This window comes from Rhineura floridana, chromosome 5 (assembly GCF_030035675.1).
Source record: "Rhineura floridana isolate rRhiFlo1 chromosome 5, rRhiFlo1.hap2, whole genome shotgun sequence".
Classification (NCBI taxonomy): domain Eukaryota; kingdom Metazoa; phylum Chordata; class Lepidosauria; order Squamata; family Rhineuridae; genus Rhineura; species Rhineura floridana.
The window spans coordinates 164,573,685-164,597,344 of NC_084484.1; the positions used below are offsets into that span (position 1 = coordinate 164,573,685).

Here is a 23,660-nt window from a genome sequence, read left to right on the forward strand (position 1 = left end):
AGATTTCAAGTGGAGTAATGGAAAATAGTAACTGACTGTGAACAATCAATTGAAATTGAAATATCCCACTACCTTTGGACCAGCCTACAGAAAATAGTAAGACCCTCCATACAATGTGCTATTTGTCTGCTCACTCTGGTTGAGTAGCCATTTCTCCAGTCAAGAGTGCATGCTCCTGCAGCGCGCGAGAGCCAGATGGGCAGTTACCATAGTGCTGCCCATAAGACAGCACCTGTACAAACAGTCCTGTCACTTTCTCCAAAGTAACAGAAATGACAGAATGGTACGGACAGTTCTGCCCTAGCACTATTACATTTCGCTTTTGTTGCCCAAAAGTTGAGGGCTAAACATTACAATGTTCTTGGATCTTAGAGATCTTTTGGTTATAAATCTATACACATACTTCTATTCTATGTTTTAACGGTTTTAAAGTGATTCTATTTTAATGCTGTTTTAATTGTAAAATTTTAATATGTTTGTTTTATGTTCTTAATTGTGTTGGCCTATGGCCCGGCAAATAAACTTGACTGACTATTACTGTGCTGAATATTGATTGTGCAGACTTCCACAACCAGTCCCAAACTGATTTGGCACCAAGGACAATCTCATGGTCAGAAACTGGAAGTAGTAGCAGGGTGAGAGAAGGAAGAGAAAGCAAGACAAAGCCCCTGGCCAGGGCATTTAAGAGGCTGATTGTCAAACATTGTAGTTTAGTGTGAGCAAAGAAAATATTAATTTTAAAGCACGCACAAAGATCACATATTCCATATTAGAGATAATGAGAATATCATAAATTGCATTTTTACCATCTGTGGTTAAAAAAATACCCCACTTTAAGATGACTTCATGCATTTATTTCTGCTAAAAACATCTTACAAGTCAGTCTTACAAGTTAGGTAACCTAGGTTACAAAGTAATAAGAAATCATTCTACACAAACAATGGGCCTGGTCCATCTCCACAACACACAGAATCTATATGGGAGAGTCAATGTTGTTGTTCTTCAGGCCAAAGCAGAACTTTCAAAACTGTCCTCAGATTCTCCCAAACCACTCCTGTCCAAGGAAAAGCAGAAAGAAAAACAACTTATTAAGCTGTTTAAAATCTCCCCAGACCAGCATGCGACCCAGCAGGGAGAGGTTAAAAAAAAAGTGAAGCCTTTATTTTTCTTCCTAACAACCTGGTTTGTTTCTACTCTTTTCCCCCTTCAAGACACATCCTTCACAGCTAGCAGCTCTTTCAATCATTTACTTTGGATGTCTGCTTGAGAACAAATGATCTTGCTCACGCAGATGAGTTTGCCAGACTTGTGTGTACTTTCCAGTCTCAGGCTCTTTATTGTTCTTATTGAAACCTGACCCTTTGAAACAGATACCAAGAGAAGACCAAAAGAAAAAGAGAGAGATAGAGATCACTCATAGGGGCAGGAAGACTTTTCCATAGCAATAATAAAACTGACAAAAAAACTGGCCATGATCAAATGTGTTCTTCAGCTTTCAGCTAAATGCACATAGTTTTGCAAACCAACTATACAGACACAAGTTATTCTTTTTTCTTTTTAGAGAAAGTTCATATATTTTAAAGTAGTAACTTTAACATAGATGTCTACTATGCCGTTTCCAAATCCTATATTCTTGATCTGACTTAGCCTGCAATCCAGTACATGTCTACTCAGAAGTAAGCTCCTTTGGGTTCAATGCGACTTACTCCCAGGTAAGTGCATATTGGATTGCAGCCTTAGATAGATAGACTGCAACCCTTAACAAACTTGGGTGGAAAACAAAATATGCATAGAGCCTTATGCTTTATATATTGCTTTTGTGTACCCCACCCTCAGATAACTTAATATAGGGAGAGCTAGCTAGTTCAATAAATATTTCAATATTGTAATTAATATATGAAATGTTGAATCAGACTAGGTCCATCTAGCTCGTTACTGTTTCCACCAATGGGCAACAGCTTCTCGCGTTTTTCATGCAGGCCTACCTGGAGATGTGAAAGATTAAACCTGGAACCCTTTGCTATAGCCCTCCCCCAAGGATCCAACATTGTAATCTTATTTTAAATATTTGTATTTATATGCTACCTTTCTGCCCGACAACAGCTCTCCAAGAATAATTAATCACAATAAGCCGGTGTAGTGGTTAAGGTATTGGACTACAACCTGGGAGACCCAGGTTCGAATCCCCACATAGCCATGAAGCTCACTGAGTGACCTTGGGCCAGTCACTGCCTCTCACCCCCATGAAAACCCTATTCATAGGGTCGCCCATAAGTCAGAATCGACTTGAAGGCAGTACATTTACATTTTATGCTACCTTTCTGCCCGACAACAGATCTCCAAGAATAATTAATCACAATAATTCTTAATTTTTCTTAAGGAAAGGCAATGGAAATTGGTGACGTAATGCTGCAAAAAAAGTTAGGATCATTCAGACCATGGTATTCCCGATCTCTATGTATGGATGTGACAGTTGGATAGTAAAAAAAGTGGATAAGAGAAGAATCAACTCATCTGAAATGTGGTGTTGGAGGAGAGATTTGCGCATACCATGGACTGCGAAAAAGACAAATAATTGGATATTAGAACAAATTAAACCAGAACTGTCACTAGAAGCTAAAATGATGAAACTGAGGTTATCATTCTTTGGACATATAATGAGAAGACATGATTCACTAGAAAAGACAATAATGCTGGGAAAAACAGAAGGGAGTAGAAAAAGAGGAAGACCAAACAAGAGATGGATTGATTCCATAAAGGAAGCCACAGACCTGAACGTACAAGATCTGAACAGGGTGGTTTACAACAGATGCTAATCGAGGTCGCTGACTCATAGCGTTGCCATAAGTTGTAATCAACTTGAAGGCACATACACAATATGTGTGCAAAATACCCACACAATGTCTATACTAAATACCCACACGATCTTAAAACACAGGGCTGTTATTAACTCACACTAGATCCATGTATCTACTCTCTCTTAACTCACTTAAATGCTGTCATTTCCCCCAAAAGTGCCTGGTATTGTAACACTGCTTACTGCACAACAGCTTCACATTCATTATCTCAGCAAGCCTTACAACCACCCTTCAAAGCAAGCCAGGTTAATTCCCATATTATGAACCAAGTCTTACCTAAGGTCACTAAACAAGTGGAGGCTACGGCAAGATTTTAATTGGGGGTTCCCCTGCTTCATAGCTTACTCTCTTAACTGCCATACTATGACCTGGTTTGGATGTCACAATAAACCATTAAACTATTAGTCTAGCCTCTTATGGCCTGCTCCAACTGGATCTCACCTTCATGGCTGAGAGGTGACTTGAATCCTGTTCTCCCACATCCTAGTCCAACCACTGCATCCCACTGGCTATCTCCTATTCTCTGATCCTTTAACCTGAGATGCCACCATTGAACCTGGATCTTCTTCATGCAAAGCACATGCCTTACTATGAACTGCAATAAACTGAACTGGCCTGTATTTACATTTGTTCTGCTAAGCTTCTCTAATGGTCCAGAGTTACTTTAATTGTATTTTGACATGTTCATTCATAGCTAGCCATGTTAGGAGCTGATTAAGCCAGTTTAAACCTGCTGAAAATATGCCCCAAACATTTGTTTGTTAAATCAGGACATGCTGGTTGCATTTCTCTTTTGAGAATTTCTAGCAGATAACAACTGGTAAAAATACATGTTCTGGGTCATTCAAAAGAGCAACACAAGTACCTAGAAAGACACACAGTGTGGAGTAGTGGATATAGATTTATTTATTTTATTATTTGATTTATATCCTGCCCTTCCTCCCAGCAAGAGCCAAGGGCGGCAAACGAAAGCACTAAAAACACTTTAAAACATCCTAAGAGCAGATTTTCATAATACATTAACACAAAACATCTTTAAAAACACTTTTTAAAAAGCTTTCACGGCATCTTTTTTAAAAAAGGTTAAAAAAACATTGTTTAAAAAAAGGTTTAAAAACATATTAAAAAGCAATTCCAACACAGACACAGATATAGTTAAGATTTGATCTGGGGAGAACAAGGTTCAAATCCCCACTCAGTCATGAAATTCAGCCTTAGCTTGCTCACTCACTCTAACACACCCTCACAGGCTATTGTGAAGGTAACCAGGTGACTAGTAAAGCAAGGCTACAGCCGCCACCCCCATGCATCCCTTCCATGAATGATACATTAAAAAGCAGCTCTAATTGCAATATGAACATATATCAAGATTTTGCCCCTTGAGTGACAAGATGGAGTTAACCAATAATTTTCTTGGTTTTCTTTTACATGCTTTTTACCTAGAGGGCTGCTATTGGTTTTGCACTATGCAAGGAAAATAGTTTCTTTATTAATTGTGCTAACTCCAAATGCCCTTAAAACCAGCACAATATCGATTTTTGGCACTGGTAATGACTAAACATGATTACAAGATTGGGCTAAGGCACTATGTACTCCTTCCCCATCTCTTCTATTGTTTGTCATTGCACGTAACTATTACCAGCCCTCTTCAGTGATAATCTTGAACCAGTTCAGCTTTCCATTCTGTAACTGACTCATAAAACCATGCTCAGCTGTTACATCAGCAATGGCCACTATTGTAAATTGGATACGTTTGAGAACAGGGCAGATTGGATCCAGGATACCCAGATCACCTCCACCATCCTGCCCACCACTAAGATCAGAGCAGGACCTTTTTTGTGTCCTACCTACAGAGGGTAGGAGGAGGATGCTAACAAGAGATAGGGTCTTCTTACAGGAATACAGGAAGCTGCCTTATACAAAGTAAAACCATTGGTCCATCCAGCTCAGTATTATCTACACGGACAGGCAGAGGCTCTCCTGTGTTTCACGCAGGAGTCTCTCCCAACCCTACCAGGAGATGCCAGGGATTGAAACTGGGAACTTCTGCATGCCAAGCAGATGCCCTACCAATGAGCTACAGCCCTTCTCAGTGTCTACACCAATAACGTAGAGCACTTTGCCAGGTGATATGCAGATGTCCCTCTCTGCCAGCTGGTAAAAGCTTGCCAATATAAAAAATATCTTTACCTGCTTGGTGTTTTATGAAAAGATTATGTTGCATCTGTGGTCTCTGTCTTTGTTGCAACTCTGAATTGTTGTAAGCTGCCCTGAGTACTGCATAAGCATTAGTAGGGTGGGATAGAAATCTCTATATAAATATATTTTTAAAAATATGATTATGGGACTAGTCACATTGAATAATAGGATGGACTGATCGTGTATGACAAGCCCTACTTTAATGGAGACTTCAAGACCATGCATCTGTGAGATCCATCTAGTCCTATATTATTGTTGTTGTTGTTATGTGCCTCCAAGTCGACTACGACTTATGGCGACCCTATGAATTAGCAACCTCCAAGAGCATCTGTCATGAACCACCCTGTTCAGATGTTGTAAGTTCAGGTCTGTGGCTTCCTTTATGGAATCAATCCATCTCTTGTTTGGCCTTCCCCTTTTTCTACTCCCTGCTGTTTTCCAGTCTGTGGGCCATTGTTTAGTTTTCCATATTTGTCAAAATTTGGACAGATTCATTCTCAGTAGCTTGTAGTAACTCTACTGGTATGCCATCTATTCCTGGTGATTTGTTTCTTCCAAGTATTTTAAGAGCAGCTTTTACCTCGCATTCTAAAATTCCTGGTTCGTCATATGGTTCCTCCGTGAATGAATGTCATCCTGGCATCTCAGTTCTTCAGTGTATTGCTTCCATCTTCCTTTTATTTCATCTCAGTCATTCAGTGTGTTCCCCTGTTGATTATTCAACATCCCTACTCTTGGTTTAAATTTCCCTTTCATTTCTCTAACCTTTTGGAACAGGGCTCTTGTTCTTCCCTTTTTGTTGTCCTCTTCTATTTCTATACAGTAACTATTGTAATAGTTCTCTTTGTCCCTACATACTAGTTGCTGTATTGTTGCATTTAGGGTTCTGACTGTGTTTCTATCTCCTTTTGCTTTTGCTTTCCTTCTCTCTTTAACCATTTGAAGAGTTTCTTCAGTCATCCATTGGGGTCTTTCTCTCTTTTTAACTAGAGGTATTGTCTTTTTGCATTCTTCTCTGATAATGTCTCTGACTTCATTCCATAGTTCTTCTGGTTCTCTGTCAACTAAGTTTAAAGCCTCAAACCTGTTCCTTATTTGATCTTTATGTGCTTCTGGGATGTTATTTAAATTGTATTTTGGTGTTATGATTGCTTTGTTGTTGTTCTTTAGCTTTACTCTGATTTTCGATATGACCAGTTCATGATCTGTACCACAGTCTGCTCCTGGTCTTGTCTTTGCAGAAAGTATGGAACTTCTCCACTTTCTGCTACCAATTATATAATCAATTTGATTCCTATATTGACCGTTTGGTGATGTCCATGTGTATAGTCGTCTTTTCGGTTGTTCAAAAAAGGTGATTGCAAGAAACAAATTATTGGCTTCACAGAATTCAATAAGTTTTTCTCCTGCTTCGTTTCTGTCTCCTAGGCCCCATTTCCCCACAATTCCTAATTCTTCTCTGTTCCCTACTTTTGCATTCCAATCCCCCATGATTATCAGCACATCTTGTTTTGGTGTATGATCAATTTCTTCCTATACTTCTGCATAAAATCTCTCCATATTATATAGGTATGAAAAGTATGCACAATATGCCTGCAATCAAGTGAGTTTATGAGCTTAAATAGCAGGGATGGGCAAATGTGTAATTCATACATAGTTGATGACATCAAGAGAATCATCATTTTTTAAAAAACATTCTGTACTTCACTGTGGCAGACAAACTGTGGTGGCAAAAATGTTGAATAGTGGGGAAGAACTTGTCCCCTATCCCATCATCCCTGAATACACACCTTTCCTGTTCCTAATTATATATGAAGGCATGACACTACCTTATCAGCCCACGAGTACCGTCTACTGAGTGGCAGTGATTCTTCAAGCTCTCAGTCCTCCATCCCAAGATTGTTTCTGACTGAGACTGAGACCAGCTGTAAACGATGCACTCTGCAACTGAGATGTGTCTCTTCCCATATATTATCAAGAGTCTTCAAATACTATGAGTGTTTACTTCATAGCTATATTCAAATACTTATTATCTCATAGTTATACTCAAATACTATGAGTTATATCACTATAAGTAATATGCAAACTGTTTAACTGCATGGAAGTATAACATTATCTATAAGCTGACAATACCATTTTCAGCATGACCCATACAGTGCCAAACAAGGACATGATCTTTCACGAGAAGATGAAGCACAAGATACGATATGCTTTGATTTTGATTCCTACATTGAGCAGGGGGTTGGACTCGATGGCATTGTAGGCCCCTTCCAACTCTACTATTCTATGATTCTATGAACTCTATCAAAAGATATACATTTTTAAAAGCACAAAGATTTGTCGCAACCACCTGACCTCCCCCTTCCCTGTAATTTTACTTACTTCAAAAAATATCTCTGGCCAGAAGGTGTCTTTGCCATTTCCCAACCTGGCGGTAGGGGCACATCATCAGGGATTTCAAATGATGACTGACGGAGATGTTGAGATGGAGGTGAAGCTCCAGGAACCACACCGGAAGGAGTAAGAACCCCTGGAGAAACTGTTCCCAACTGCAGTGAAGCTGGAGAGGAGTGAGCACGGACATGCTGAGGAGTCAGGGCTCCTGCCGTACCTGCATCTGTGCTGGCCTGTAAAGAATTAAACAATTGCTTAAGTCTGTGATGTAGCCAGGTCCCTTTACGCCAGCAGTGTGCTAGAAAACCATCTCTTTTCATTTTGAAACATTTGACAGTCTGATCCTATGCTCCAAGGACAAATCAAAACACAGGGCAATGCTGCTTCCAGCACTAGGGTAACAGCCAAAGCTAATGTTGAAAAGGGTACAAGACCACTATCTCGTCGACAAAAGAAGAAATGCATTTTATTATTTCATATACATTTTTTAAAGTCAATGATTGAATGCAGTACTGGAATTAGACTAATTTTGTGTGGGTGTGGAAACTGGGTTGTATTCAACCAAGTCCTACTCAGAGTAGACCCACTGAAATTAATGAACCTAAGTTAGACACGTCCATTAGCTTCAATGGGCCTATTCTGACTACAACTAGCATTGAATGCAAGCCTTTATATATAGAATTTGATGCTCTCCAGACATTGTTGGACACCAACTGCCATCAGCTCCACCAGCATCACCAATGGTCAAGTATGATGACAGTTGTAATACAACAGCTGAGGCTCCTCATCCCTGTTTTATATGAACATTTATACTTTTTTTTTTAAAAGGCGTGCATACTTTAGAATTTTCCGGTAGCCCTCAACCCTAACGCCAAATAGCTGCTTCTGTCTGTTCCTTCCTCTACCTCCTCCCCCAGTTCCACCTCCATTTGAGAAGTGTTGTAGCTCAATGGCAGAGCCATCTACCTGGCATGCAAAGGTCCCAAGTTCAATCCCCAGTGTCTCTAGGGTGAGCTGTGAGGGATTCCCTGCTTGAAACCCTGGAGAGCCTCTGCCAGTCAGTGTAGACAATACTGAGCTAGATGGGCCAATGGTCTGATTCAATATAAGGCTGCTTCCTATATTCTATGTTGTACTGCTTTCTCCTTCTTTGTCCCACATCTTTATCATGGATTTCGGAGACAGACGTGAAAGCTGTTTAAATGGTGTTATAAAACAGGACAAACGAGGTCCACATTGCAAACAGTAATACACTTCTGATTTTGCTATAATGTGTTCCAGATGACAAAAGATTTGAGGAGGGAGGAAAAGAAAGCAAGGCATGATTTAAAGCAGGGCAGGGCAAATTGCTCTGTTCTTCAGGCTAACTCTTCTCCTATACTATTTATCTGAGGCAGAATTTATAAATGCTGGCATTTCAGAATACAGCTAGAGATATCATCTTTGCATCCCTTTCACAGTATAATAGCATTCTACTTTAAACTGTACAGATATCTCTTAAACTCTCAAGAACCAAAAAGGAGGTGAGTCAACTAAGTCATATTCTGAGTAGATTCATTGAAATCAATAGATTTAGGCTGCAATCCAATATATGTCTACTCAGAAGTAGGGTTCAATGGGACTTAACTCCCAGGTAAATGTGTATTGGATTGCAGCCTTAATTAACAAAATTAATTTCAATGGGTCTGCACAGAGTATGGCTTAGTTGGCTATCACCCCACATCCCTGTAATTATCCCCTTGCCAGGCCCCCATACCACTTCCCAATGGATGTGTTCAAAGAAATTCTGTGGCAAATCGGAGGATCCATGCAGCCAACATTCCCCTCCCCCTCATTAAAGCTAGAAAAAAGCCACAGCTGTATAATTAAATTAACATTCACTATAGTTCAGATTATGCAAATTGTATTCATAGTTGTTAAGAAGCCACTTGCCTCCTGAAGGAAGCTTGTTCTCACTACAGGAAATCAGGCCAATTGGGGAAATGGGGGGGGGGGAAGGCAAGCCAGTTTTTAGGCCAAAAATGACCTACACAGGCATGTGGAAGCAGGCATGCTAGTTAAAAAAAGAACTTTGTAGACCAATAACTTGTGCTCATAAGGACTAGATTATCTGGGTGAAAGAGTAAGATGAAATCCCCACTCTTATTTATTTATTTATTTCATTTTTAAACCGCCCATAGCGAATAGCTCTCTGGGCGGTGAACAAAACAAGATTAAAATACAATATTACAATAAAATTACAATAAAATCAGCAACAAGTTAAACGAAAAAAAAAAATTAAATGAAACACATTGAACATTAAAATGCCTGGGAGTATAGCCAGGTCTTAACCTGGCGCCTAAAAGAAAGTACTGAAGGCGCCAGGCGTATCTCCACAGGTAGGCTGTTCCACAGTTTGGGGGCCACTACAGAAAAGGCCCTAGATCTAATAACAATCCTCCGGGCATCCTGATGAGTTGGTACCCGGAGGAGGGCCTTGGATATTGAACGAAGTGAACGGGTAGGTTCATAGCGGGAGAGGCGTTCCACAAGGTATTGTAGTCCCACACCGTGTAAGGCTTGAGTGTCTCTGCCAAATAGAAACAGTTCCACCATCAGGATGAGGGTCTTTGGTAGTGGCATCCTAGTTATGGCACAGCCTTTCCAAAGATGTTCACACGGCACCACCTTTGTGGTCTTTTGAATGCCAGGGCAAGACCTTCTTTCTTGCTCACCTGTTGTTGTTGTTATGTGCCTTCAAGTCGACTATGACATAGGTGACCCTATGAATCAGCAACCTCCAACAGCATCTGTCATGAACCACCCTGTTCAGATCTTGTAAGTTCAGGTCTGTGGCTTCCTTTATGGGATCAATCCATCTCTTGTTTGGCCTTCCTCTTTTTCTACTCCCTTCTGTTTTCCCCAGCATTGTTGTCTTTTCTAGTGAATCATGTCTTCTCATGATGTGTCCAAAGTATGATAACCTCAGTTTCATCATTTTAGCTTCTAGTGATAGTTCCGGTTTAATTTGTTCTAACACCCAATTATTTGTCTTTTTCGCAGTCCATGGTATCCGCAAAGCTCTCTTCCAACACCAAATTCCCACTAGTTGATTTTTCTCTTATTCGCTTTTTTCACTGTCCAACTTTCACATCCATACATAGAGATGGAATACCATGGTCTGAATGATCCTGACTTTAGTGTTCAGTGATACATCTTTGCATTTGAGGACCTTTTCTAGTTCTCTCATAGCTGCCCTCCCCAGTCCTAGCCTATTTCTTATTTTTTGACGATTGTCTCCATTTTGGTTAACGACTGTGCCAAAGTATTGATAATCCTTCAGTGTTCAATGTCAACGTTAAAGTTACATAAATCTTCTGTTGTCATTACTTTAGTCTTTTTGACGTTCAGCTGTAGTCCTGCTTTTGTGCTTTCCTCTCTTTCATCAGCATTCATTTTAAATCATTACTGGTTTCTGCTAGTAGTATGGTATCATCTGCATATCTTAAATTATTGATATTTCTCCCTCCACTTTTCACACCTCCATCATCTTGGCCCAATCGCGCTTTCCGTATGATTTGTTCTGCGTATAGATTAAATAAATAGGGTGATAAAATACACCCGTGTCTCACACCCTCTCCGATGGGGAACCAATCGGTTTCTCCATATTCTGTCCTTATAGTAGCCTCTTGTCCAGAGTATAGGGTGTGCATCAGGACAATCAGATGCTGTGGCAACCCCATTTCTTTGAAAGCATTCCATAATTTTTCATCATCTACACAGTTAAAGGCTGTGCTATAATCTATAAAGCACAGGGTGATTTTCTTCTGAAGTTCCTTGGTCCATTCCATTATCCAACGTATGTTTGTGATATGATCTCTGGTGCCTCTTCCCTTTCTAAATCCAGCTTGGTCGCCTTTGTTGTAGAATCTTGAGCATTACTTTGCTTGCATGGGATATTAAGGCAATAGTTCGATAATTACTGCATTCCCTGGGATTCCCTTTCTTTGGAATTGGGATGTATATGGAATGCTTCCAGTCTGTGGGCCATTGTTTAGTTTTCCATATTTGTCAAAATTTGGACAGATTCAGTCTCAGTAGGTTGTAGTAACTCTACTGGTATGCCATCTGTTCCTGGTGATTTGTTTCTTCTAAGTATTTTAAGAGCAGCTTTTACCTCGCATTCTAAAATTTCTGGTTCTTCATCATATGGTTCCTCCATGAATGAATCTGTCATCCTGGCATCTCTTTTATAGAGTTCTTCAGTGTATTGCTTCCATCTTCCTTTTATTTCATCTTGGTCAGTCAGTGTGTTCCCCTGTTGATTACTCAACATCCCTACTCTTGGTTTAAATTTCCCTTTCATTTCTCTAACCTTTTGCAATAGGGCTCTTGTTCTTCCCTTTTAGTTGTCCTCTTCTATTTCTATACAATAACTATTGTAATAGTTCTTTGTCCCTACATACTAGTCGGTGTATTGTTGCATTTAGGGTTCTGACTGTGTTTCTATTTCCTTTTGCTTTTGCTTTCCTTCTCTCTTTAACCATTTTAAGAGTTTCTTCAGTTATCCACTGAGGTCTTTCTCTCTTTTTAACGAGAGGTATTGACTTTTTGCATTCTTCCCTGATAATGTCTCTGACTTCATCTTCTGGTTCTCTGTCAACTAATTTTAGAGCCTCAAACCTGTTTCTTATTTGATCTTTATATTCTTCTGGGATGTTATTTAAATTGTATTTTGGCATTATGATTTCTTTGCTGTTCTTCTTTAGCTTTACTCTGATTTTCGATACGACCAGTTCATGATCTGTACCACAGTCTGCTCCTGGTCTTGTTTTTGCAGAAAGTATGGAACTTCTCCATCTTCAGTTGCCAATTATATAATCAATCTGACTGGGTGTTAGAACAAATTAAACCAGAACTATCACTAGAAGCTAAAATGATGAAACTGAGGTTATCATACTTTGGACACATAATGAGAAGACATGATTCATTAGAAAAGATAATAATGCTTGGAAAAACAGAAGGGAGTAGAAAAAGAGGAAGGCCAAACAAGAGATGGATTGATTCCATAAAGGAAGCCACAGACCTGAACTTACAAGGTCTGAACAGGGTGGTTCATGACAGATACTCTTGGAGGTCACTGATTCATAGGGTCACCATAAGTCGTGGTTGACTTGGACGCACATAACAACTACACATGTGTACAGTCGTCTTTTTGATTGCTCAGAAAATGTGTTCGCAAGAAACAAATTATTGGCTTCACAGAATTCAATAAGTCTTTCTCCTGCTTCATTTCTGTCTCCTAAGCCCCATTTCCCCACAATTCTTAGTTCTTCTCTGTTCCCTACTTTTGCATTCCAGTCCCCCATGATTATCAGCACATCTTGTTTTGGTGTGTGATCAATTTCTTCCTGTACTTCTATGCAAAATCTCTCCAATTCCCCTTCTTCTGAGTTGCTGTTGGAGCATAGACTTGGATGATGGTTATGTTAATAGGTTTCCCATTCAATCTCATTGATATCACTCGCTCAGACCTTGCGTTGTAGCTCCTAATTGCTTTTGCTACATCACTTCTCACTATTAAAACAACCCCATTTCTTCTTGATTTCTCATTTCCTGCATAAAATATTTTGTAGTTGCCTGATTGAAAATGTCCCATTCCAGTCCATTTTAATTCATTCAAGCCAAGTATTGTAATGTTGATACGCTCCATTTCTTGCTTGACAATTTCTAACTTTCCCTGGTTCATGCTTCTCACATTCCATGTTCCTATTGGGTGCGTCATACAACTCTGGATTCTCCTTTCGCATCTGTGCACATCAGCCTCTGGGCTTCCTTTCGGCTTTGACCCAGCTGTGTCATTAGTCACAGCACTACTCACACTTGTCCTTTGTTCTTCCCCAGTAGTTCGATGAGTGCCTTCTGACCTGGGGGTCTCATCTTCCAGCACTATCTCGTGTTGCATTTTGGGTACTCTGTTCATAGGGTTTTTGTGGTAAGAGATATTCAGAGGTGGTTTACCACTGCCTTCCTTTGAGTTTGGATGAATCTTGGTCTGGTGTCTCAGCTTTGACCATTCCGTCATGGGTGCCCCTACTAGGAGTCTAGCCTCTTCATCTAGACTGCTGACGGCATTGCTCTCAGCTTCTTCAACACTCTCAAACCCCCTCACCATGTTAAGGTGTGCATCCTAGAGGGGTCACCTAGACCTTTTAAATAACTCATGTCTTTAAAGTCTGGTCCCCTTAGTTTTAACATCTGTGCTTAAATAGTGTTTTCAGTTTTTATTGTTTTATATTGTATTTTAATTGCTGAGTTTGTTTTGTGAACTGTCCAGAAAACTTGTGTTATGGAGCTGCTATATAAATTCAGTAAATAAAGGGGGTAGATTATTCTTGTTGCACCATAGTTGCTTTTCCAGTCCAAAGGTGCTCATATAGAAGCATTATCCTGTCCTAGCGCTGAGGAATGAATTTCTCTGCTATCCATTTAATTTTCAGCTTCATAGTCGTACCATTCTGTACCATGGGATTACAGTGTGGTGTGTTGTAAACAGCAAAAACTGTGGTAAGGTTGAAAAGTAAATGGAAATAAGATATGTAGGCTTCAAAGATGATATCCAAGCATATGACTTTTCTATGACATGTGGAACAGAGCAAACAATATTATTACCATATTAAGGAGCTCAGGGCACTATACATGGGTTATTTTAACAATAGTTAGATTTATCATTTTCCATGCAATGTACAATAGGAACAGTTAAAAACAATTTAAAAACATCTAAGAGCCAGCAGATTTTTAAAAAAAGATACCCATGGCAGAGACCCAATCATCCAGCTGGAAAAGCCCTTCAGAACAAAAACATCTTCAACTGTTTCTAGACAGTGCAGATTGTAGGCACCTGGCGTAATTTGACAGGAATGCTGTTCTATAGAACAGGAGCAGCCACATTAAAAGCCCTGCTGTAATTTACTGTGGAACAGGCTTCTGATAACTTTGGAACTTGCAGGGGGCACTCTCCCGTACACTGTGGTGACCTACACAGAAAGTGTTCTCTCAAATAACCTGGTCCTAAGCTACACATATTATTACCCTCCCTTTACCCAGAGGTCCCAAAGCAGGTTACAACCACTTTAAAGTACAGCATTAGAAGCAAAACCTTGAATTTGGCCCAGAAGCAGATTAGTAGCCAGTGCAAATCCCACAAACAAGCAGTAGTTTGCCCCCACAAGCAACCTAGCCGCCACGTTCTGCACCAGCTGCAGCTGGTTACCAATGAGGTCACCAATGTATAGACAACTATGGTCAAAAGGCAGGTTGAGTGATGGTGACTTTAGGCCAAGCCCTCACTGAGCTTCACAGCTGAGCAAAATTTGAAATCAGGTCTCCCCAGTCAAGTACTATAAAACACTATCTTTTAAACTGATATAACTATATCTATAATGTAGGAGAGGGGGAAGGATGAAGCCTTCCAAACTTCCAAGGAATATATGAACCAGGGCTGTGGAGTCGGTACGCCAGACCTTCGACTCTGACTCCGACTCCTGTTTTTCTACTGTCCGACTCCGACTCCTTCATGAATGACAAATGTATATTAACTAGTAATAACAAATTTACTGTAGTAAAATGGTAGCACAAGGCATTTCATCACCACCACGTGAATCCAGAGCTTGGAAAAGTTACTTTTTTGAACTACAACTCCCATCAGCTCCAGGGATTGGGCTCGTGGGAGTTGTAGTTTTAAAAAGTAACTTTTCCAAGCTCTGGATTCACGTGGTTGTGATGAAATGCCTTGTGCTACCATTTTACTACAGTAAATTTGTTATTACTAGTTAATATACATTTGCCATTTATGAAGGAGTCGGGAGTCGGTACATTTGACTCCGACTCCACCCAAAATTGCTCCTGACTCCGACTCCACAACTCCAACTCCACAGCCCTGATATGAACATAGATTATACTTGGTGGAAACCCCTAAAATGGTTAGTGATGGAAGCTGCCCACATGCAACTCAAATGATTGTTAACTGCAGAACTGTCCTGCCCAGAGTTGGACACAGGAGTCGGAGGTGAGTTTGGCAATAATTCTTGCTTTATTAGAGTCACCGTTACACCAAAGGCAGTGCGTCTCATAGGCGTGGCTAGACTAGCTCACTACTGATGCTAACTATGCTAACTAAGCATCCTCTGCAGCATATGGAATAAGTTGACTCACCACCCCAATCAAAGGGGCACTGCCTTAAGTAGGAAAGGTCTTTGCTCGTAATCTCTGACTCCTTCAAAGACCCTCCCTCTGACTGAACCGCTTCTCGCATCATCTCGCGCGGGGTGAAGGAGGCGAGCCTCCATCTGCTCATTGGACAGTACAGGCTCACTAGGTGCCGGCTTGACTTCAGGGGGCAGGGAGTGAGTTGGCGGGGAAACATTTGAAGGTCCAAATGGGGTGTCCTGGGGGGGGGTTGGAGTTGGCATGAGAGAGAGATAGCTCCCCAACAGCTCTGGCAGTGCACTTGCAGATGGCAAGACGCTATCAGGGGAAACAGGCTCTAAGCCGCCCAGGGGAGTGTCCAGAGAGATTGAAGGGTTGCTAATGCTCCCCCCTCCCTCAAGGCTCTCAGAGGTCTCGTCCTCCTCTGCCCACTCGCTCTGAGGCATTTGGAGTAACTGGGGCTCAACAAGAACATATACTTGGTAGTTTCTATGCATCACTGTTTAGATCACTTCAATGAACACAGTACTCTTCTGTTTACAGAGGTCTGCTGTAATTTGGGGCAGGGGGTGAGGTCTCTTATATGCCAAGCAGGGAAACAAGCATTGTTTAAATTTACAGGCAGAGCATTGTCTCTTGTTATGTATATGTATCAAAATATCTTCTGAGAAAAATTGATTCTATATGTATCTGCTTCACAGAAAAGATGCTTGAATGTGTAGAAGCTGTTTCAGGAGTGATAATCCCACCAGTCCTTTGTCATCTGCACTGATTTCTGTGTCTGAGCCCAATTGAAGGGAGTGATTTTGACCTTTAAAGGCCCTCATGGGAGGCTTCTTTCCACATGTATCTCCCCAGGCCCTGAAATCATATTCAGAGGCCCTTCACTGGGTACAAGCATCAAGTCAGGTGTGCTGGGTAGCTACTGGAGAGAGGCCATTTTCAGTGTGGATATTCCATCTGTGGAATGTTTTTCTCCATGAAGGCTCACCTGGCACCTTCCTTAAAGTCTTTTCAGTGCCAAGTGAAAAAAATATATTCCAAGATCTTAATATTAAAAAAGAAAAATGTTTTTTAAAAATTTCAAAATATTTTTGGTGCTGCTTGAGAACGTAAGATAACTATTTTTATTCTCAGGTACGGGAATATTTTATGTTGCATTATATATTCTTGTTCTTATGGTTTAATTCTATTTTAATGTTTTTATTGTTACTGTAACTCAAATGCCAGATGTCCAAGCTGGATTTAGAGAGGGAAGAGGTACCAGAGATCACATCGCAAACATACGTTGGATAATGGAACAGACCAAGGAACTTCAGAAGGAAATCACCCTGCGCTTTGTGATTACAGCAAAGCCTTTGATTGTGTGGATCATGAATAGCTATGAAATGCTTTCAAAGAAATGGGGATGCCACAGCATCTGATTGTCTTGATGCGCAATCTATACTCTGGACAAAAGGCTACTGTAAGGACAGAATATGGAGAAACCGATTGGTTCCCAGTTGGAAAGGGTGTGAGACAGGGGTGTATTTTATCACCCTATTAATTTAATCTATACGCAGAACATATCATACAGAAAGTGGAATTGGACCAAAATAAAGGAGGTGTGAAAATTGGAGGCAGAAATATCAATAATTTAAGATATGCAGATGATACCATACTACTAGCAGAAACCAGTAATGATTTAAAAGGAATGCTGATAAAGTTGAAGAGGAAAGCACAAAAGCAGGACTGCAGCTGAACGTCAAAAAGACTAAAGTAATGACAACAGAAGATTTATGTAACTTTAACGTTGACAATGAGGACATTGAACTTGTCAAGGATTATCAATACCTTGGCACAATCATTAACCAAAATGGAGACAATAGTCAAGAAATCAGAAGAAGGCTAGGACTGGGGAGGCAGCTGTGAGAGAACTAGAAAAGGTCCTCAAGTGCAAAGATGTATCACTGAACACTAAAGTCAGGATAATTCAGACCATGGTATTTCTGATCTCTATGTATGGATGTGAAAGTTGGACAGTGAAAAAAGCAAATAAGAGAAAAATCAACTTGTTTAAAATGTGGTGTTGGAGGAGAGCTTTGCTGATTCCGTGGACTGCGAAAAAGACAAATAATTGGGTGTTAGAACAAATTAAACCAGAACTATCACTAGAAGCTAAAATGATGAAACTGAGGTTATCATACTTTGGACACATAATGAGAAGACATGATTCACTAGAAAAGACAATAATGCTGGGAAAAACAGAAGGGAGTGAAAAAAGAGGAAGGCCAAACAAGAGATGAATTGATTCCATAAAGGAAGCCACAGACCTGAATTTACAAGATCTGAACAGGGTGGTTCATGACAGATGCTCTTGGAGGTCACTGATTCATAGGGTGGCCGTTAGTCGCAATCAGCTTGAAGGCACATCACACCACCAACACAACTCACCCTGCAAATTTGATTACTGGCGGGCATATAATAAATATTATTAAGAAATGGTTGGAAGGCAATCTAAAGAAGGCAGAAGGAGAATTTTCAAAGATGATCAGGACTAGGTAAGAGCAGTGGATAGATATACCTAGATGTAGACCAAGTGTGCATGTCCTCTAGGGTAGCCTAGAGCCCCTAAGGATAGTGGCTGGTGCTTGGGAAACTAGAGATTGGACTGCAGCAGGTAGAAAATACTACTCTGATGACTAAGCCAGGCCAGGCTTCTAGTATTTCTACCAGGCTTGAACAATCCAGAGATTTCCTATTGAATCACAGGGGATGATGTTGTATACCCCCTAATCTTTTCTGCCCCCGAGTTGAAACAATCCACAATAGTTTATTAAACCAGGTCCCCACCCTCAGGCGATAAGGCTCCTAGTTAATTCACACCCAAATAACTGGCGTCCTTTGCAGACAGCCTAAGTAATCCTCAGCTAGTGTTAATATGTTGAAACACATTACGGTTCACCACGATTCTAACACAATGACATGCAGCTTTTAAAGTCTACATACACGCAGACACACACAAAGCTTCTCTGCCTTTTTACGATGTATATGGATGCATGTCTGCAGAGCTTTAAGGAATTAACTACACAGCTGAAGCAGTATATTCAGAATACAGAAACTGTTTTAGGAAAGTATTTTAGCTTTTTGTATTCAAGCAGCATGCACTGATTACACCATACAGCTCCATATGGGAGGCAGCTCAAATGCAGATTAAAGTGAATTTGCAAATAAGGAAATCATGACTAAAACCACTCTCATACTGGAAGCTTAAGATTGTTTCTGTCCATAGCTAATAACTTTTCTACCGTAATTGTCAGGGGAGTTTGAGATATTGGACCTACATAGAAAGTATGTGATAAGCCTGTATTACGTTAAAGTTCAAAGGCAGCAAAGCAATCGTCTTTACTTTCAGCTGTAAAACTTCAGGACTGGGCTTTCTCACATTTAATATCTGTCAAGTGAATTAATGCTTGGGTAACAGCTGTATGTCAAGGTTCAAGCAGATTTTTTTAAAGCCACATGTAAAGCCAAGCCCCTTTTAAAGAGAGATTTAATAATGGAAAAGCTGACATAATTGGCCACAAAAATATCAGAAGCAGTTACAGAATAGTCACTTCTGCTGGCTGAATAGATGACAAGAGCTTACAATAAAAACTCAAAATACACTTCTCAAATAAAAAGTCCGTAAGAAAAAGAACCAACTCCAACCTCCCCCACCTTGTTCCCAAAAAACAGTTAAATTCCCTTAAGTATTATTAGCTTTCCATCTTATCTGTTTAAAAACCTAAGTAATTATCTACAGGCTAAATATATTCCAAACCCAGTACTGTATCACTAATTCAGACAGTTCTATTCTGTTCAAGTTTATGGTGTGCAAGGCTATGGCCCCAACACCTGGATTCAAGCTTCAGGACAGCAATCCACATTTCCAACAGAATCAAAGTGTCACCGTACAGAAACAATGTATTAAGCAATATCCATGCTCCAACATCATTGTAAACACTGTAGAATATGCACAAGAATGACACACCTCTACATTGGGAAGTTTTTGGCTATTCACACAACACACCCCTCAACAGATCAATCTACAGCAATTCAGAGTCCTTCCATTCTTCTGAATAATTCATTTCCAATATAATTTCAGAAGCTTTAAGCCTTCCTCCTCCAACAGCCACAAGAACTCCTTTTATATGATAGCTAAGAGCACCCAACATGGTGAAAATAGGCCTTGGACCGGTACAGGGCCTTCTCCTCTTCCAAGCTCAGACTGAAATGGCAGACTTTCCACAATCCTGAGAGGTAGGAAAGGGGGCTACGTGTGGTGCAGTGTTTAGGAGGGTCAGTCAAAGACCATAGTTCAAATTCCCACTTGGCCATGAAGTTCACTATCTCTTAGCCTAACTTACTTCACGGGAGGAAGATAAAACTGAGAAAGGAGAACCATGTAAACAGCCTTGAGCTTCAGGGAGGAAAAGTGCAAGTGTAATAATAAATATAAATAAATAATAAACAGAAACAGAAAGACGAAGTACAGGGAATGCAAAACGCAAGCAGGCAAGATGGGGGGTTAAGCCCACTGCCCTACCGAGAGAAGTTAAGGAAAACACGGAGTTGCTGCAAGCAACTCAGAAGGCCTAATAGGATGGCACAGTTCCCCACCACCATCACCTGGATAGGGATTAGATGTAGCTCTAAGGAAAGGATGGATAGGAAAGTACTTAGTGCTTGCTGCCACTGCTTCCACATACCCCATTCACAAAAAAAGTGGCCAGCAAAACAAGTAAGCAAGAAATAGAGTAGAGGTGAAGGAGAGGGAAGTTGGCTGGAATAAATCCATCCAGGGATTTATGAGGGAAAGAAATGAAAACCAGAGGGAAGGTCAACTTTCTCTCAAGAAAAGCTAAAATGGAGGAAAATGGAAGAGGCACCTCTATTACAGAGAAAGGCCGACAACAGGAATTTTGTTGAGATGGACGAAAGGGAAAATTTCCTCATAATGAACAGCTCTGGAAGAGAGAAGGTGGAATAAAGAGGATAATTATACACTGGGGAATGTTGCAGCAGGGAAAGAGAACATCCCCAAAAGGAACTAAGAGGTGGTAAGGGAACACAAGGACTGGAGAGGGTAAGATGTTACCACCACTCCTCCAAAGGAATTTATCTTCCACCCACTAAAACTGGAGACCTAGGGAAGCCCTGCTGTATCACCACAAGTTTACTAAAGATTGCTCATCATTCCCCTAGCTCACTATCTTCATAATTGAAAGTTTAGGACTGTCAACAATAGCACTCCATCACCTGCACAAGTTCAGAAAAACCGTAGAAGAGAGGCAAATGGGGGAAGCGGTCACTTTGCAATAATGAGAACCAGAAGCATAGGAAGATTATCAATGTATCTATAAAATCATTGCCAACCATAGATTCAAGAGGAAGGAAATAAAAGTTGTACTTTGCCCTCCAGAGGCCCAGGAAAGGGACAACAGAGGAGAAAGCAGGATTCTACCCTACCTTCCCTCCACCCCTCACATAAGTGTCAGAATAAGACTGGGAAGATCCAGGTTCAAAACCCCCACTTGAAAGTGATCCTCTTACTGGGTGAACCTGGGACAGTCACTGGCCTGGGTCCACACATAACATTATGCCATGGTTTGTTTAGCCTATCTACGGTTTATCTGAACATGCAAGTTCAGCAGGCTAACCATGCTTTTATTTTTGCCAACAAAACATGCTGTGAAACAATGTTTTTTTGTTAACTCAGGAACCATGGCTTGTTTTAACTACAGCATTGTATCTGAACCCAGCAAACTTGATTAACCATGATTCGTTCACCACAGACACTCATCAAGTTACAAGGTGAGAGCCCGTGGACAACAAACCATCCTGGACTCCTTTGGGAGGAAGGGCAAAATATAAATTTAATAAAATAAGAATCAAGCTTTGGAGAGAACAAGCCAGTTTGTTTGCTCATCTGTGACAAGACTCACAACTGGTTAAGAAACCATGGTTTAGCATTAGGTGCTAACATAGTCACTCTCTCTCAGGCTAACCTACTTCCCAAGGATTTTTTTATTTTTTATTTAACAAAGTTTATATACCACTTGAATGTAAAGACCTCCAAGTAATTTACAAAAAAAATTAAAATTATCAATCAAACAGTTAAAAAGAAGTAATTAAAACATATTTAAAACAATTAAAACAGCTTCTAACTAAAAAGATCTATGTGTCTGGAAAGGCTTGCCTAAACAGAAAAGTTATAAGCAGGCATCAAAAGGAAAACAGCAAAGGCACCTGCCTGATGTCAACAGGCAGGAACTTCCAAAGAGTAGGTGCTGCCACACTAAAAGAACAATTTCTTACAAGTGCAGAATGCATATTATGTGGCACCTGTAACAGTGCCTATTCCGCAGAGCCTAGTGCTTGAGTGGGCACGTATGGGTAAGGCAGTCTCGGATGTAAACTGGTCCCAAGCTGTTAAAGGCTTTATATACCAATAGTTACACCTTGAACTTAGCCCGGTAACAAATTGGCAACCAGTGCAGATCTCTGAGCAGAGGTGTTGTATGCCGACATGGTCTCACCCCGTTAACAATCTGGCTTCAGCATTCTGCACTTACTGCAATTTCAGGGTCAAGTGCAAGGGAAGCCCTACATAGAGTGCCTTCCAGTCTTGAAGTCACTAATGCCTAAACTACTGTGGCCAAGTTCTTCCAGTCCAGGAATGGTCATAGTTGTCTCACCAAGAGCAGCTGATAAAAGGCACTTGCAACCACTGGGACTGCCTCCAGTGACAGAGCTGGATCCAGAAGCACCCCCAGTCTATGTACCTGCTTCTTCAGGGAGAAAACAATCTCATCCAGAGCAGGCAATTGACCAATTTCTCAGACATGGGAACTGCTCACCCACAATGCCAGTCTTGCCAGGATTCAAGCTCAGCTAATTTTCCTCCATCCATCCCACCACTGTGTGTCTGGACCAAGCCCCACACAGCCTCTCCTGATTCAGATCTTATGGAGAAGTAGAGCTGAGTGTCATCAGCATACTGATGACACCTTACCCCAAATCTCCTAATGGCTGCTCCCAGCAGCTTCATAGAGATATTAAATAGCATTGGGGATAAGATGGTACCCTGCGGCACCCATAGTGCAACTGCCAGGGTGCTGAAAAACAATCACCAAATGCTACTCTCTGGACTCAGTTCTGAAGGTAGGGCTGGAACCACCGTAACATGGTGTCCCCAATTCCCATTCCATGGAGCTGGTCCAGGATACAGTGGTCAATGGTAGCGAAAGCCACAAAGAGATCAAAAAACAGGAGAAAGGTGGCACTCCCCTTGTCCTACTTTATACAGAGATCATCCATCAGGGCAACCAAGCCTGACTCAGTCCCATGGCCAGGCCTGAACCCAGAGTGAAATGGATCTAGATAATCTGTATTATCCAAGAATGCCTTTAGCTGCCCCACCAATACCTTCTCCACCACCTTCCTCAAGAAGGGGGTATTTGCGACTGGCCACTAGTTATTCCAGTCCAAGGGGTCCAGGGCCAGTTTCTTTTGGAATGGCCTCACCATCGCCTCTTTCAAGGCCACAAGAACCACCCCCTCACACAATGAAATGTTAACCACATTCTGGACCCAACCAGTGAAACCCCCTCTGCTAGATTTAATAAGCCAGGAGGGGCAGAGGTCAAGAGGACACATGGTCGGATGTGTAGCTGCCAGCACCTTGTCCACATTAGCTGACTGCATAAACTGAAGCTAATCCCACAACACATCACCGAGTCGAACCAACATTGTGGTTGGATAAACAACCATGTATGCCATCTCGAGTTCCTTGAGAGTGTAACAAAATAACCAGTCCTCACAACACATCACAGACGTCTAGTATGATTCTAGGACAAATCCTTCTCCCCCTTCCAGTAAAACTAGGAACAGGAGTTAAATGCTCCAGACAACTGCAAGGAAACAGAAAAAATTGCAAGTGTTTTTTGCACATTAAAAAAGAACCCAGTAACTGAGTTTTATTATTGTTCTGAAAGAGTT

General features: G+C 40.9%; 1 protein-coding gene across 8 annotated transcripts in view; it reads right to left on the minus strand.

Annotated features, from left to right (window-relative positions):
- The window catches only part of YAP1 (Yes1 associated transcriptional regulator), a 132,631-nt gene that overhangs the window by 106,255 nt on the left and 2,716 nt on the right, over positions 1 to 23,660 (minus strand). For all 8 annotated transcript variants that reach the window (XM_061628747.1, XM_061628742.1, XM_061628750.1 and 5 more), the window contains exon 2: positions 7,440 to 7,684. In XM_061628747.1, coding sequence (XP_061484731.1) covers positions 7,440 to 7,684 — 245 coding nt within the window. The remainder of the gene's footprint in view (positions 1 to 7,439; positions 7,685 to 23,660) is intronic.